General features: G+C 32.3%; 2 protein-coding genes across 2 annotated transcripts; both read left to right on the forward strand.

Annotated features, from left to right (window-relative positions):
* The first annotated feature begins 7,655 nt into the window (after positions 1–7,655).
* On the forward strand, positions 7,656–16,295 carry BNAC07G10610D (probable hexosyltransferase MUCI70). The gene is made up of 11 exons (XM_013836775.3): positions 7,656–8,239; positions 8,512–8,763; positions 8,935–9,148; positions 9,225–9,334; positions 9,434–9,633; positions 9,876–9,979; positions 10,327–10,514; positions 10,606–10,805; positions 10,889–12,219; positions 12,313–12,383; positions 15,922–16,295. The coding sequence occupies exons 1-9, from the start codon at positions 7,996–7,998 to the stop codon at positions 11,126–11,128; spliced, it is 1,752 nt and encodes a 583-aa protein (XP_013692229.1). The 5' UTR covers positions 7,656–7,995; the 3' UTR covers positions 11,129–12,219; positions 12,313–12,383; positions 15,922–16,295.
* On the forward strand, positions 12,939–13,418 carry LOC125590490 (glutathione S-transferase T3-like). Its single transcript, XM_048764073.1, has one exon. The coding sequence runs from the start codon at positions 12,939–12,941 to the stop codon at positions 13,416–13,418; it is 480 nt and encodes a 159-aa protein (XP_048620030.1).
* Positions 16,296–17,492: the final 1,197 nt, after the last annotated feature.

Here is a 17,492-nt window from a genome sequence, read left to right on the forward strand (position 1 = left end):
CAGCATCCACAAGTTAGAAGAAGAAGAGTTGGCTGAGAAATCTCAACTGACATTGTCTTGGACCTAGAGCTCCAAGAAGAACAGCTTTCGTTGACAAAATTTGTTTCTCCATCTTTTTTTTTCCACAGATCTTTGAATTGAATCTAGGCTTTCCAAGGACAATTAGAGCCGATCATTAAAAAGTAAAAGGTTCCTTCCGATTTATATCGGTTTCTGTATTTGTAATTTTGTACGCTAATCACTCTTTTGGTTTGATCTTTTTTTTAACTTGTTCTGATTTTGAAATTTTAAAAAAATCAAAATCTGTCATGTTAAAACAAGAACATCATATAAATATACTATTTATCTACCATGTGATTTATAAAATATATCATTAAATTTTTTGATCTTTTAGAATTTCATTAAAGATAATAATGTCAAATCTTTTTCTAATCGATTTAAACATAGATCTTCTAATATTTTTATTTGAAAAATATATATATGTTTTCATTTTCTGTTATAACAACATTTTATTGTTTAAAAAAACAACATCTTATAAAATAGTGTTAATAATTCTTAAAAACAATTATTTAAATTCAAAATCACTACTAAAAATATTAAAAGTTAATATTAATTAAATTTGGGAAATTGCCAAAAATACCATTTTCAAATTACCACTTTTCATGTTTACAGTAACCACTTTTACTCTCATCTTTAATGAAGGGTAAAATACATTTATAACCTTTCGATTAATTTTGACAAAAAAAACATATGGTTAACTAATCTAAACTTAAAACATCAACTTTAAACCCTAAATCATCAACTCTAAACCTTAAACCACGAGACATCAACTCTAGACCCTAAACCCCGAAACATCAACTCTAAACCTTCAAATCTAAACCCTAAAATATCAACTCTAAACCCCAAACGTAAACCCTAAACCCTAAATCTAAACTTAAAACATCAACTTTAAACCTTAAATCATCAACTCTAAACCGTAAACCACGAAACATCAACTCTAAATCCTAAACCCCTAAACATCAACTCTAAACCCTAAACCCTAAACCTTCAAATCTAAACCCTAAATCATCAACTCTAAACCCTAAACGTAAACCGTAAACCCTAAATCTAAACTTAAAACATCAACTTTAAACCTTAAATCATCAACTCTAAACCCTAAACCATGAAACATCAACTCTAAACCCTAAACCCCGAAACATCAACTCTAAACTCTAAACTTTAAACCTTCAAATCTAAACCCTAAACCCTAAACTCTATATTTTTCTGAAATTCGAACCCTAAACCCTAAAACCCTAAACCTTCAAATCTAAACCCTAAAACATCAACTCTAAACCCTAAACGTAAACCCTAAACCCTAAAACCCTAAACCTTCAAATCTAAACCCTAAAACATCAACTCTAAACCCTAAACGTAGACCCTAAACCCTAAAACCCTAAACCTTCAAATCTAAACCCTAAAACATCAACTCTAGGGTTTTAGGGTTTAGGATTTAGGGTTTAGAGTTTAGGGTTTAGAGTTGAAGGTTTAGGGTTTAAAGTTGATGTTTTAGGGTTTATGGCTAATTTTTTAGGGTTTAGGGTTTAGAGTTTATTTTTTAGGGTTTAGGGTTTAGGGTTTAGTGTTGACAGTTTAGGGTTTAGTGTTGATGATTTAGGGTTTAGAGTTGAAGTTTAGGGTTTAGGGTTTAGAGTTGATGTTTTTGGGTGTAGAGTTGAAGGTTTAGGGTTTAGGGTTTAGGGTTTAGAGTTGAGGTTTTGAGGTTTAGGGTTTAGAGTTGATGTTTCAGGGTTTAGGGTTCGTATTTCAAAAAAAAAATAGGGTTTAGGATTGATGGTTTAGGGTTTAGGGTTCTTATTTCAAAAAAAAGTAGGGTTTAGGATTGATGGTTTAGGGTTTAGAGTTGAGTTTTAGGGTTTAGGGTTTGAATTTCGAAATTGTATAATTCGAAAAAAAATTAAAAAAATTATTTTTTTATTTTATTTTTTTAGATTTTCATTTATTTAAATATTTATTTATTATATATATAAAGAACAAGAGTATAAGAGTCTTTTACCACTTAATGAAGAATGTATTTTTGAAAATGTACCTTTAGTGGTGGTAAAAATGAAAAATAGTATGATGAAAGTGGTAAACATGTAATTTTCCCATTAAATTTTGGTCAATAAACCAAAAAATTATACTGTTTTAAAACGAGTTTGTAACGGTCACAACAAATAATAGTTACATTTTTGAATACTTAAATAAAATATTGTTTTATTCAATAATCGTTGGATTAATTTCTAACAAGTGAATATTATAATGTATGTTATAAAATTCAACAAAATAAATTTACTATATTTTTTAAATCCAAAAATTTACCTCAAATAAAACTAATAAATGTAATTATTAGCAAAAAAATAAATTGATCTACATATATAAACATAAATGGAAAAAATTATTGCTTAAACTAAAACTTTGTAAAAGATATTTTCGCCTTTTGAAAGGACGGATTAAAATATATTATATATTATTTCAAATATTGTCAAACAAATCAGTTATGGTTTAATGTTTTTATTCGAGTCAAGTTTTATATGTTTAAAAAATCTAATCCGAATAGGTGTTCTTTTTCTGTTTGATTCCAGTTATTAGAAAGAAAGTGGTCATGTCATGATGATCTTAGCATCTAAAAAATTATAGTTTCCATTTCAAAATGTCTGACGAAACAAAAGCCTTTCTAGAGGTTGCAATGACGCAGCTAATCTAATGAGGTGCTAACTCAACCCTGTTTATTGCTAGTTAACGATATAGTTGATACATACAGTTTATTAAGAATACATATTTAAGAAAAAGCAAGGTTACATGACAAACTAAATACCTCGATATTCGTATGCTTGAGAAATTTAGTTCACTTCACCCAAAAAGAACAAAAACAAGAACGTGATCATGAACTAAAAGTCAGAATATGAAATCTATGAGAAGCCTTTAAGAAAAAAAAACATCATTATCAAAACTTCTGGTGACAAAGTTCTATCACTTTAGGTATGTTTCTGAGTGCGTTTACTTGAACCGGTAAGCGGAATCCAACTGTGGATAGCCCCAGTCTACATGGTAGCATTACTTTGGCTGTGACCCTTCTGTTTGCGTAGCGGTCGGCTCAATCCTCTCTCATAAAATGGAGGCCTATAACAAGCGATAATGCTAAATGTCATCATCAAACCGGTGCATGCATTCGGTTAGTTGACTTTTGCTTGGTTAAACAAGTTTTATCTAAATTCCGACAGGCACGGGATCAGTCCATCAAACTATCTCTTATGATATAGCTGTTGTCTCTTATGATAAAATTAACAATCTTATTATATAAAGCTTGGTTTTTCAAAGTTGCTAATTAACATGATCACGACACATAGCAATTATATATTTAAGATTGTGACATGTGTTAATCTATCTCATAATTAAATATATATATACTAAGATATTAACAAAACAAATTTTATTAAAAATCTTATTATATATATTATTTAATAGTAATTTTCCTTTTTAAAAATCATAATCAAAAGATAATTGCAAAAGATTATTTGATAATAATTTTTCTTCTAATATTGTGACATGTGTTTAAATATATAATGATTAAAAATATATCTAATAAGATAATAAAAACAAATTTTGAAAATTTTACTTTTAAAAATTATTTAATAGTAAAACGATTTAAAAAAAATATTTAGTAGTATTGTTTTTTAGAAATATTCCTTTTTCATAATCCTAAAAAATAGATTTGAAAAAACTTATTTAATGTAATTTTTCTTTTCTAAAATTTTAATGAAAATATAATTATAAAAGATTATATTGAGCTTAACTCTTCAAAATTGCTAATTAGCATGATTGTGACACATGGTAGTTATATATTTAAAAATGTGATATGTGTTAAACTATATTATAATCAAAAATATATATACTAAAATAATAAAAACAATTTTTCTTAAAAATTAATTATAAATATGATAGATACAAAAGATATTATTGTTATTATTATTTTTAATTATAATTTTTATTTTAAAAGATACTAAAGATATTATTTTATTATTATATTTAATTATAATTTTTATTTTAAAAGATACTAAAGATAGAGAATTATAAAAGATAAACATTAACTTTTAAGAAACAAATGTTAAACAAAAAAAAATTGCAAAATCCTACAAGTACAATAAATTATTCAATAGAAACATGAAAAAAAACTAACTTTTAAATAAATAATATTACTTTTTAAAAAATCATAATTAAAAGAAAGTTGTAAAAGTACTCTTATTATTTTCTTTTAAGTAAATAACTTTATTTTTTTAATAGATAACTGTATGTTAAAAAATTATGACAAAAAATAGCTACAAATATTTCACATCTATATTTAGGTTTATGCTTCCACATATTATTTTTACAAAACACAATAGTATTTACATGAAAAGTATTACCTGAGTATTTTCTTTTAATTTCTTGGTACAAATCAACTTTTTATCATCCTTATTACAATTTATGATGCTAGCATAACTTTTAATTTTGATGTTATTGTCGTAGATGAGCATGTGTGAATATGATAAATATGTGTTTGTATGTATAACACAAAATATATAAATAATTAAACCGATTTTTTCTATTAAAAATAAAATAGTTGTATAAAAATCTAAAAGAAATAAAATAATTAATTTCATTTTTAAAAGTCTAAATAAAATAAAAACGTAAAAGTAATCTTATTTTTCTTATAATTAACTAATTTTCTTTTTAAATAATTTTGTGTTAAAAAACATAGGGGTTTTTGCAAATATGACTCAAAACTTGAAGTTAAACACAAAACTAACCCATGTTTTTTTTTGGAACTTTGACTTGCCTCTTTCATCCCCAAAGTTCAGATTATTCACGAAAATACCATCATTTTTTTTCTTTTTTTTCGAAAATGCATATTTTAATCTATCACTCCCAATTTCTTCAAGTATTCACAATAATGTCATTGTCATCAGTACACCAACCACCATGAACAACCAATTTGAAGCTCTTAATGCATCTAAAAATTGATTTACACTCTTTCCTTCTCAATTCTTATGAACTAAAAACAATATCTCTTTCACTTTCTCTCCAGATTCATCCAAAAAAATCAACATTTTGATTCTAAATTTTTTATGGTTCATATAGCCATTGAATCTTATGATTCTTGGTGGGTCATATTTGGTAAATCCCCCAAAAATATAAACCAAAATTAACTTCAAATATTTCACCTGATATGATTTCTAAAAACTTTCATTATGTAAAAATAACTTCTTATTTTCCTAAAATCTTAAATAAAAGAGATTTCCAAAATAAAATTCTTTTCTAATCTTAACCAATTAAGAATTTTTCTTTTTTAAAAAAAAATCGTGACAAGAGAAAATTGTAAATTTTTATTTAATAGTAATTTTTACTTCAAAAGCTTAATGATAAACATGATAATAACAATTATTCAATTAAAAAGAAAAAAGGTAAAATATTAATGATATTGAAAAAACGAATTTTGAAAATTGCTATTTTTAAAAATAGTTAATATTAATAGTTATTTAATAGAAATTTTATTTTTTAAATCCTAGACAAAATATAATTGTAAAAGATTATGTAATATTAATTTCTTTTTCTAAAATCCTACAAAACTGTAAAAGAATATTTGATAGTTGTTTTCTTTTTTTTATTATTAAGAAAATCCTATACAAAAGAAATTTGTATAATATTTTTAAGTCCTTACCAAAAGAGAATTGTAAAATTTTATTTGATAATATTTTTAAGAGAGTGTTTGATGATTAACATGATACTAAAAATTAGTTAATTAACAAAAGAATTGTAAAATTAGTATTGATACGAATTATAAAAATAGAAATTTTAAAAATATTTATTGATAACTAAAAATAATTATTTGATAGCAATATATTTTTTCTAAAATTCTAAAGAGAAGACAATTGTAATAGGTTATATGATAGTAATTTACCTTTTCTAAAATCTTAAACCAAAATAGTAAAATAGTATTTTTTTAATTGTAAATAAAAAGAAGATTTATTAAATAGAATGTTTCCTTTTTTAAAAAAAATCCTTGCAAAATGAAATTTTATAAACTTATTTAATAAAACATTAAATTAGTACATAATAACATGTATAATATTTTCATTGATTCGATTGGTGTATTTAACTTTTATTTCTTTTTACTTTTCATTTTTTATTTTCGATTGTGTTCAGTTTAAATATTTATGTATAGTATTTTCTCTAATCTTTAGTATAATGTTTATAATAACTCATCTATGCACCATGATTATAAAATACAAATATTAACTTGAACTTATGTGTGAAAATAAGTTTTAATTATAAAATAAATCACAAACAACATATGCAAAAAACAATCATAATACAATAATAAAATGATTTATTATTTTATGATTTTTATTAAATTAAAATATCAAACAAAACCCGTTGCAACGCAACGGGCTCATATCTTGTGTATCATAAAGAAAAATATCTTTAGATAGCACTAGAAAATGTATTAATTCCTAAAATAGCGTACAAATATAATTTTTTTCAAGAAAATATTACCTAATTTTTGAAAAGTGATTAGGATTTAAGCTTTAGTAGAGTGGGTTTAATATTTGGAGTAATTTAGTCATCTTATTTTTTAATTACTATTATTTTGGAGATTTTCCTCTTTATATTTTATTTTTATTATATATTTTTTGTGATGTCTAAAGAATTTGCCTTTTTATCAATACTACAAAGAGTATACATGTGATAAAACGGAAACGAAAGGATTATTGGAAAAAAAAGAAGATGCATTGAAGCAGAAAGAAAAAAAAACTAATTCAACGAATGTTGTAATTAAGTGCGACAGAGGAGAGTAATAATGACAGGATTCATGGATGGCGGCTAGGTAAGGATTAAATAAATGTTTTCATTTATTCTAAAATCTTAGTTGTCACAAACTCAGTAATGATGCTTACATTAGTGTTTGGACAATAATAATAGTTATGATTAATTAAACCTCACAGAAAGACAGAGATTAAAAGTTTCTTTTAAGAAATAAGATTTCCTTTTTAATAAATCAGATTTCGCACGTATATTGTAAGTAAGAAAATAAAATCAACGTGCTTTAATTTTGGTAGATTTGTAATTATTAAAATGGACACATCACTAATCATCGCATAAATATTTTCACTGAGTTATAAATTTACCAAAAACTAACAATTTTTTCATTCACATTCAGACAATCTTACCTTTTTTTTTTACAAATTATCTTCATATTTTTGTTCTGACAATGTTTTAAATTTTGGGTTAATAACATGGCTTATTATCTTATTACATTAATCAAAAAATAATTTTACGGAATTTTCACACATTAAAATTTTTATACTGAATCATAAATGTATAAATTTAATTATTTTATGACTTAAAACCAACAGCGATTGCAAAATTCATTATATCATTAAATACTTGAGTATCGATTTATTGTTAACCAATAAAATATACACTAAAATTTTTAAAATAATATTTTTTCACAAACAAAATAAAAGTAGGAATTAATTAGATATTAACTACACATAGACATAATTAAAAGTATCAAATTGCTTCTATTTTTTTTTGGTTTTGTTAACGCGGAATAATGAATTTCATTAAAGGGAGAGTATTTAGTTCTTCGTCAATTTTGACAGCATAATTATTATTTGTGTGTGTGTATGGAAGAGTGACTTTTGGTGGCCTTGGTGTGTTGCTTCAGAGAGATTTCCCCAGTTTTCGAAAATTCGTGTGAAATAAAAACCCCCAATTCACAAACCCTAGATTCTCTCGCTTCCTCTTGATCCGTGTTTCCCTTCATAGCTCCATTCATTGAGACGACGGTGCAGATTCGATTCCGTTTGAGCTGAATTTTGTAGATCAGATCGCAATTTAGGTGAACTTGAGCAAGCTTGAGCTCTCTTGAATCTGAAACATTCGAATTGATGGAATGATTTGAGGAGGAGAGCGATGACTGGATTGGGCGTTCGATCCAGTAGCTATGGTTCCTTGGACAAGACGGGACTCAACGGCGTCGTTTTGCCTATCCAGACTGCGACTACTACGATACGTACCAAACCGTCTAAGATGCACAAGGAGAGGGAAGGTGTCGTACACTGGATCTGCAAATTCGCTGGTCGTAAGAAGGTTGGCATGTTGCTCCTCTTCTTAATCTCCGCCGTCGTCTTCCTTCGCGTCCTCTTCGTCGGCAAAGGTAACCGTCAGATCGTAATGATTCTTACTTTGATTCGTTTAGGCTTAGAATTGAGGAGTCGTTGCTGTGTAGAGTGATGATCGTAATGCTAAGATTGAGAAGGGTGGTTGGAGCTAGATTTTACTTAAGGAATCTACTACTTCAAAGCTAGATCATAATGCCGAGATATTGTAATCTATTCAATTAATTTGAGCTGGAAATCTAATATTTGAAGTAGTTGTGAATATTCTACTTGGAATTGTTGTGAGCGTCCTTTTTGGATTTGTGTTCAGGTGAAGATGGCCAGGAAGTTCAAGTTCCTCCGAGTCTGCATTTCAATGGCAGTTCAGTTGTAAATCATTCCAGCATGTTTAATGAAGAGCAAAACATCAACATTCGCAATATTTCTTTTAATGTTGTATTTTCCCCTCCTCCTCCTCCTCCTCCTATGCATTTTCTTGGCTATACGCTTCCTCAAGGACATCCTTGTCACACTTTCACCTTGCCTCCCCCACCTGCCGACAGAAAAAGAACTGGACCTCGCCGTAAGATTTGATTTCTGGCCACTTTCCAGCTCTTTTTTTTTTTTAATCTTTTTCTCTGAGATTACTACAAGATTGCTGTTGTGATGATGCTGAAAAGATTGGAGATATGCCGTCGTAGAGACGTTTTTGTAAAGCTGTGTTTTGGTTTGTTCTGCTTGGTTTTGATTTCAGCATGCCCGGTGTGTTACCTTCCAGTAGAAGAAGCTATTGCCTTGATGCCAAGTGCCCCGTCTTTTTCCCCTGTTCTTAAAAACTTAACGTACATATATGAAGAACCTCTAAACAGAGACACAGAGTTTGGAGGGTCTGATTTTGGTGGTTATCCTACTTTGAAACATAGGAATGATTCTTTTGACATTAAAGAAACTATGAATGTACATTGTGGGTAAGTATCTTTGTGGTCTTTTTTAATTCCCCTCGTCTGTTTTTATAATCTCATCTTGGTATTTTTTTTCCATCAGGTTTGTCAAAGGGCCACAACCTGGTCGAAATACAGGTTTTGACATGAATGAGGCTGATCTTCTTGAAATGAAGCAGTGCCGTGGGGTAGTTGTTGCTTCAGCTGTATTTGGTAGTGCTTCACGTGATACTTATCTTATTTTGTAAATAATCGTTCTAGTCGTGCTGCCAATTTTTATGTGTTTCTGATGAAGATTCTTTCTCTTTTCAGATGCTTTTGATGATGTAAAAGCCCCACAAAATATCAGTAAATACTCGGAGGAAACAGTTTGCTTCTACATGTTTGTTGATGAAGAAACTGAATCAATTTTGAAGAGAGAACGAGGCCTTAACGACACCAAGAAAGTAGGGATATGGAGAGTTGTTGTTGTTCATAATCTCCCTTATTCCGATGGAAGGCGCAATGGAAAGGTAGATGCACCTCTCTTCTCTTTCCTATGACGAAATTATGCATTCAGTTAGCGAAATTAAAACATGAGTTTAGTGACATGCTGGATATTCCCCCTTTTGTTTACAATCTTTCACCAAATGTATTGTATTCACTCTGCTGTAGCAGCAGCCTTCTTGCTTTACTAGGCTTGAAGTGGTTTACTAGAAAAAGGAAACATTATAAAGTCCCCTTATATGCTGATACCTCGTTGTTCTCTTTGTAGGTGCCAAAGCTTCTTGTTCATAGGATGTTTCCAAATGCTCGCTATTCTTTATGGATTGACGGAAAACTTGAGCTTGTCGTCGATCCATATCAAATTCTTGAAAGGTAAAGCCTATCATAGTTAGTCTTTTAAGATTAATCTCAGGATATCTCTAGTGATTTGCTGTATTTAGTGTTCCCATAGTGGGACCACTTGAATTGTGGTTGGCTATGCTGCTTCCTGCAGTTACTGACTAATAAACATTCCTCTAGTCATATTAGTCAAAGCTTATGGTAAGAATCTGCTAGATACACCTCTATCTCAGATAAGTTGTCTTGAAGCAGCTAGCTCTTTGTGCTTAATGTTCCAGTAACTTAAAAATGTTCAACTGTTTCAAATAAGTTCATGCTTTTATTTAAAGACCTTAGGCTTGGTGGACCGCAGCAATATGAATGACCTCTCTTTTCATCAGGTTCTTATGGAGGAAAAATGCTACGTTTGCGATCTCAAAACATTATAGAAGATTTGATGTCTTTGTGGAGGCTGAGGCAAATAAAGCTGCTGGTAAATATGATAATGCCTCCATCGACTTTCAAGTGGATTTCTACAAGAATGAAGGGCTAACCCCTTATTCTGTTGCTAAGTTCCCAATCACAAGCGGTATGTCTCTTTTGCCTCGCTCTTTCCAAAATCCATTTTACAGGATCAAACCGATGTTTTATACACAAACTATATTGTCCCGCTTATGCAGACGTTCCGGAGGGCTGTGTCATATTAAGAGAGCATGTTCCCATTAGCAACCTATTCACTTGTCTTTGGTTCAACGAAGTAGACCGATTCACTTCTAGAGATCAAATCAGTTTCTCAACAGTAAGAGACAAGATTGCTGCAAAAACAAACTGGACAGTAAGCATGTTCCTTGACTGCGAGAGACGCAATTTTGTAATTCAGGTGAGTTTCTTCTTTTCATGTTGACTTAGCCTAAGCAAAAAATAGTAAAGAGAACCCTGACTTTATCAAACAATCTAATGCAGAGATATCATCGAGCAGAACAAGAGAGATTCGCAAGGCAAAAGCCTCCAGTGCCTAGTTTTTCTCCCCCACCGCCGTCACTGCCTACACCAGTTTTAATCAGCAGCGATTTACCTAGAAAAGTCTCGAGTGGAAGAGCGGGTAGGACATCGCCGCCTAGGAGGCGGGGAAGAGACAGACGGTCCGGTGCAAGGGGTCACAGGAAAGCTAATTTGCCTGTAAGATTACCAGATTCAGCTTAAGACTGAAAGAGTCAGTCCCTTGCACAGAGGTTGGTTATTCTATATGGTCACTCTCATCACCAATTACACGTTCAAAATTTACCACACACAGTATGTTCTTTTTTGTTTTGTTTTGTTTTGTTTCTCTATTGATTCTTAAGGATTCAAAATCATTTTTTAATGTATATATATACACAGACTTTGGCTGAAACTATAAAAAAAGTGGAACGTAATGATCTTCTACCAGACGAATATTTCAGAGAATATTGAACAGCCAGTTTTTACACGTTGAATTGATGGATTTTGAAAGAGTAATTTTTTCACTACGAGATGGAACTTGTAGGTCTTTAAGAGTATTTAAAGGGAGTCTTAGACCATAATTAACGGAGTGTCTTAAGTGGGGTTTTTAGTTTTATTAAGTTTTAAAAAAAAAGAAAATTAACATTAATGTGAAGAAGCGCTTTTTATTAGGGGCCATTAAGAGTCGGGTCTTGTGGACACGTGCCCTTTTGCGCGTTCTTCTCTTTCTTTCTCGAGAAAGAATCAGATGTCGTCTCGTCTCTCTCCCTCTCTTCCACGACGCCTTGTCTCTCGAGCTTTCCTTGGCGACTCTGCATGTGTTTCGATCGGATGGCTCTCCTCGGCGTCTCCGTCGGTGGACTCTTCGTCACTCTTGCTCTCCTCCACGGGTCTGCGTCTCTCTATCTCTCCTCGACGACTCTGCTTCTCCGCTTTTGATATCTCGGTGGCGATCCTCGACGGCTCATCGACGACTCTGCATGTGTGGTTTTGATCTCTCGGTGGCTCTCCTCGACGGCTCCGCGTCTCTCTAGCTCTCCTCGACGGCTCCGCGTCTCTCTAGCTCTCCTCGACGACTCCGCCTCGGCGCGTTTAATCTCGCGGTGGCTCTCCTCGACGACTCCGCCTCTGCGCTTTTGATCTCGCGGTGGCTCTGATCGACGGCTCCTCGACGACTCCACCTCAAGTGCCTTTTGATCTCGCGGTGGCTCTCCTCGACGGTTCGTCGACGAAGAAAAGCAGAGACGTCTCTCTCCGTGGCTCTCCTCGGCGGAATCAAAACGGCGAGTGTTGATGATTCGGCGGAATCAAAGGTAAAGCTATGTCTCATGATTCTGTGTCATGTGTTTGTTTATGTCTCATGTTTAATATCGATTCTGTTTTTTCCTTTGTGCGTTGAGATGTAGGGATCAGGAGACATGCTTGGAAGGTCTAAGCAGAGGACTACACCTAGCGAGAAGTTCCAATTGCAAAACAGGTAAACCGTATATCTTTGATCTGTTAGATAGACTGAAAGTGTTGAAATGTGATTGTGATTGGATTGTGTTCTGAAATGAATAGATTGTGATTATGTTCTGAAATTACATAGATTGTGATTCTTGTGTGTATTGAATTCGATTGTGTCCTGGAATGAATAGATGGAAGTTCTTGTGTGAATTGAAGTTGGTTACTTCTGTGTATTGATTCTTATGTGAATAGATTGTGATTCTTGTGTGATTTCGTTTGGGTTGTGAAATGAATTGAATGTGGTCCTGGTGTGAATTGAAGACACGGTAATTAATGAATTGGTTAGTGTTAGATTGAAGTTAAGATAGGTAATAAATAGTTGAAAAATGTTTGATAGAAGTCGATGTGTTAGCTAGATGTCAACTCCAATTGGTTGAGTGTTGTGAATGCCTTGATCAATGCTCCTTTCATTCTTCTCTTCTATAAAACACATTCTTCTTGTATTAACTCTATCAAAAACACATTCTTCTTCTCTTCCTTCTATCAAAAACCGAGTTCTTTTCTTTCTCTCTTGACACATTCGGATATGGATTCCAATTCATATACTCCGACATCAAACTTTGTTGACCTTCTTCAAAGCCAGCAGAAACACACTGTCTTTGGTTATGTTCAAGACAGTGTCGAGCCATGTTCCTCACAAGTCCCTCTATTTTTCACTCAACCCACGAAAGTTTCAATTCCAAGTCAAGACACTCCTGCAGAGCGTATTCAAAGGAGGAAGTGGACGCCTATTGATGATGTTGTCCTCATCAGCGCCTGGTTAAACACAAGTAAAGACCCTGTTGTTGGGAATGAGCAAAGAGCTGGTGCTTTCTGGAAAAGAATAGCTGCCTACTTTGCGGCAAGTCTCAAGGTGGCAGCTTGTGAACAGAGAGAGGCTAGTCATTGTAAGCAAAGATGGCAGAAGATCAACGACCTTGTCAACAAGTTTTGTGGGTCGTATGAAGCTGCAAGTAGAGAGAAACTACTACTCGGTCATGTCTGGAAAATTTTGTGGAAGAAATAATATATTTATTCGGCGATGAGTACCTAAGAAGACCAACACCGGCTGATCTTCAAAGGCTACTTGATATTGGAGAGCATCGTGGGTTTCTCTGGATGATAGGAAGCATCGACTGTATGCATTGGGAGTGGAAGAATTGTCCTACCGCATGGAAAGGTCAATATTCACATGGTTCGGGAAAATCCACAATCGTTTTAGAGGCGGTTGCTTCGTATGATCTATGGATGTGGCATGCGTTTTTTGGACCTCCAGGTACCTTAAATGATATCAATGTTCTTGATCGCTCACTTGTTTTTGATGATATAATAAATGGTCAAGCTCCGCAAGTCACTTTTTCTGTCAATGGAAGAGAGTATCATTTGGCTTACTATCTCACTGATGGTATTTATCCGAAATGGGCAACTTTTATCCAATCTATTCCAATACCACAAGGGCCGAAAGCGGCTTTATTTGCTCAGCATCAAGAAGCTGTCCGAAAAGATGTCGAGCGTGCTTTTGGAGTCTTACAAGCTCGCTTTGCCATCGTTAAAAATCCATCACTTTTTTGGGATAAATTCAAAATTGAGAAGATTATGAGAGCATGTATCATACTCCATAATATGATAGTAGAAGACGAACGAGATTGATACACTCAATATGATGTTTTAGAGTTCCAACAAGGGGAAGACAACGGAAGTTCACATGTGGATCTTACGTATTCTACAGATATCCCGACAAATATCGCCAATATGATGGGTGTTCGAACTAGAATTCGTGATAGACAAATTCATCAACAACTGAAAGCTGATTTGGTTGAACATCTCTGGCGTAAATTTGGTCGTGATGAAGACAACAACTGAGCGCAAATGTTTCTTTTAAATTATTCTCATTTTTTTTCACTAATCTTTGTTTTAATGTTTTTTTAATCTATGTTTAAAATTTTATCTTTTAATATGTTTTATTTAATAAATAAATTTTATGTTTCATTAAATTTTCTTTAATAATTTTTATTTTAAGAACCTACCATTGGAGCTAGGGGTGGGCGTTCGGGTACCCGTTCGGGTTCGGATCGGGTATTTCGGTATAGAGGTGTAGAACCCGTTTGGGTATTTTTGAACTTTGGGTCAGGTTCGGGTATTTTAGTTCGGATTCAGTTATTTCGGATCGGGTTCGGATATTTAGATTTTGAAAAAAAATATTAAATTTTTCATTTTTCAAATTTCTTGTATTTAAAAATATAACTTTCACTTAACTAATTTTTTTTATTTTTAATAGATTGAATGGTTAATAGATTTGGACATAACATTTTAAAACTAAAAATACATTAATTTGGTTATTGTTTTTAAATTTTGGATGTAACTTTTTGTTAATCCTTGAGATAAAAAGTTTGACATGCATTTTAAGTGAGTAGCAAATCATTTTCTCGTTTTTTTGGCAAAATTTAAAAGAAAGATTTACACTATGAGTCACTTTTCTAGTTTTTTATTACAATGTAGGTAACTTTGTTCTCCTAACACGCTTTTTCTGACCAAGCCCTGTATTCACTAACTTGGTTTGTTTCTAGTTGATTTTAGGCGAGATGTTACCACAACCATTGATCTATTACTGTGATCCAATGGTTCAGATTTAACCCACTCTTTTTCATAGATTTCTTTTCTTTTTTCTTCAAATATTTATCAAATCTTTTCTGCAGTGAAAACCTTCGGCCCTCTTGCGTCAAAAACCTTCTTCTACCTCTCTCCTCTCTCCTCTCTCCTCTCTCCTCTCTCATATCTTACATTCTAGATATCAAATTGAGAAAGTTTTAACCTGTGTGTGAGAGAGCTTAATTGCAGAGAATAATTTCGAGCTTGCATAAATCTAAAATTGGAAACGAAATCGCTGATAACCGGGGAATCTCGTCGTCTCCAGTGAAAACCATTCCCCATGTGTTTCTAACAGATGCGAGGAGAAGATGAAGGTGAGAATAATCTCGTCAGATAGCTTCACTGTCTTGGGTCGGTTCGCTCCCAGTTCATTCCCGGTGCGAGTTGAGACGGCAAAGCTCAGAGAAGACATATGATGGTGAATTTGGTGAGGAACCTGTAAGAGAAATTTGTTCATGACTCTCATGATGATGAGACCAATAAATTATTATTGTTACAATAATTGCAGACTCATTTCAATCTGTGTTAGGATGCAATGTTTAGATTTGCTTGAATCTTCTCTCCTTGTGTTCTCCACCAAAGAGTACTAAATGCAGCAGCAAGTCTTTTTCTCGGGAATTTTCAAGAACAACACTTTCTGGATCAGAAGCATTTGCTTTTTTGTTTGGCTCTGTTGAAAATTGTGACTTGTTAGATGAGTGTGTGGTTCGGAAACTTAGTCAAAAGGAATTTGGTAAGAAGTTAGTTACGGGACTACATCTGTTGTTATTGTAGCTGATAAGTTGCTAAAGTTTATATTTGGTTTTGTTTTTCTAGAATTGTTAAGATATTGTCACTTGGTAACTGCTTGATGATTAATAGTCTTATTCATGTGTTTGCAGAGACCAAATGATTTGGTCAGGAACAAAATACATCTTCACTTACCATATTGGGATTTGTTGGGCTCTCCCTCATGTCCTGACTAATCATGGTATCGTTTTTGAGCCAGAAGGAAACTGTGGTTATGGCTCCTCTTCCTCTAGCAACTCCCACGACAGGAAGAATATTGTGTCTAAGCTGTTACCTCTGTAAGCTAAGAGAGATACATAAACTGGACATTGGTGCTTTACTTGGGATGAATTTCTCTTCTCCTGCAGCTCAAGAATATTGGATTTTACTGTTAATTATTGTACATGTATACTGCAGCACAACTTTATCGTGTGAACAATACAATAAGGATGTCATCAGATTTTATAATTTTTCGGTTTCTGTAGAATTTGTCCTAATTGACAGAGTGAGGTATCTCTGATATGAAACCTGAACACAATGAATTTATTATTGGACTTTCTCTAAAAACTCACCATGCGGACATTACAAAGGTGTACATGAACAAGGGTATCCACAAGGACATTCATATTGTGTATATGGACACTACTTTTTTTTGAGCAACCATTATGGACACTAAAAAATAGAAAATTTAAAGTATCCATGTGGACATTACAAAAGGTGTACAAGAACCAAGTTATCCACATAGACGCTTATATTGTGTACACCAACCATATTTAAACATGAAAAAACCAATTCACTTAGACCAGCCATACACTCACGTTATAAAATATTTAAAAATATCTTTATGGGAACCAAATAATCAATAATGCTACAAATTAATTAATAATTTATTAAATAAGGTTGGTTATCAGAAAGAGTACATTGAGTTCATTGTTTCCTGGGTTTTTTATGGATTGTTTTTGGATGGTCTTGTTATGAGGATAGAGATGGTTGTTTGTTCATGGACAGGAGGCAGAAGTCTTCATTTCTTTGAATTACAAAATTATATTCATGTTGATTTAATGGTACGAGAAAGCACTAAGAGCCACTGCGATTTGAGGTTGCTCAATAGTTACAAAAGGCCTTTATGGTTGGTACGTTGACTTTTAAATTTGAGAAATGACACTATTTAAAAGTTGTTTGCCTCGTAGCTAAAGAATACGTTAGGTATAACATTTTGTATTTAATATGACATAGTTGTGATTTTTCAATCAAGAAGCTGATATGTCTTTTTATCAATGAAAAAACTGGTTAGTGCAAAATGGCTATCATTAGAGATTATATTAGATTACTTTACTCTTAAAGTTAGATGGTCATGCTAGTTTAAATTTACTAATGTTCTTACATGTGAATATGTGCACACGATTGCAATATAGTGTTTAAAAGAAATAGTGTAGTTTGATTTTATACAGAAGATGTACATATTGGAAGAAGTGCATATTGATCACTCTTAGCATGTACACGTGGATCCCGTCAAAATTATGTACATGTGGATACAAATTTTTTTGTACACTTTTGAAACAAGTAAATGTGTGTACTAGACCAAAAAAAGAAGTAAATGTGCGTACTAGCTATGCAAATGTCGGAGTAGTCGTGTGAAGGTGGTCACTGTATCATGGTAAGGTGCTCATTTGGATATTTTGTA

The sequence above is a fragment of the Brassica napus genome, chromosome C7, assembly GCF_020379485.1.
Source record: "Brassica napus cultivar Da-Ae chromosome C7, Da-Ae, whole genome shotgun sequence".
Classification (NCBI taxonomy): domain Eukaryota; kingdom Viridiplantae; phylum Streptophyta; class Magnoliopsida; order Brassicales; family Brassicaceae; genus Brassica; species Brassica napus.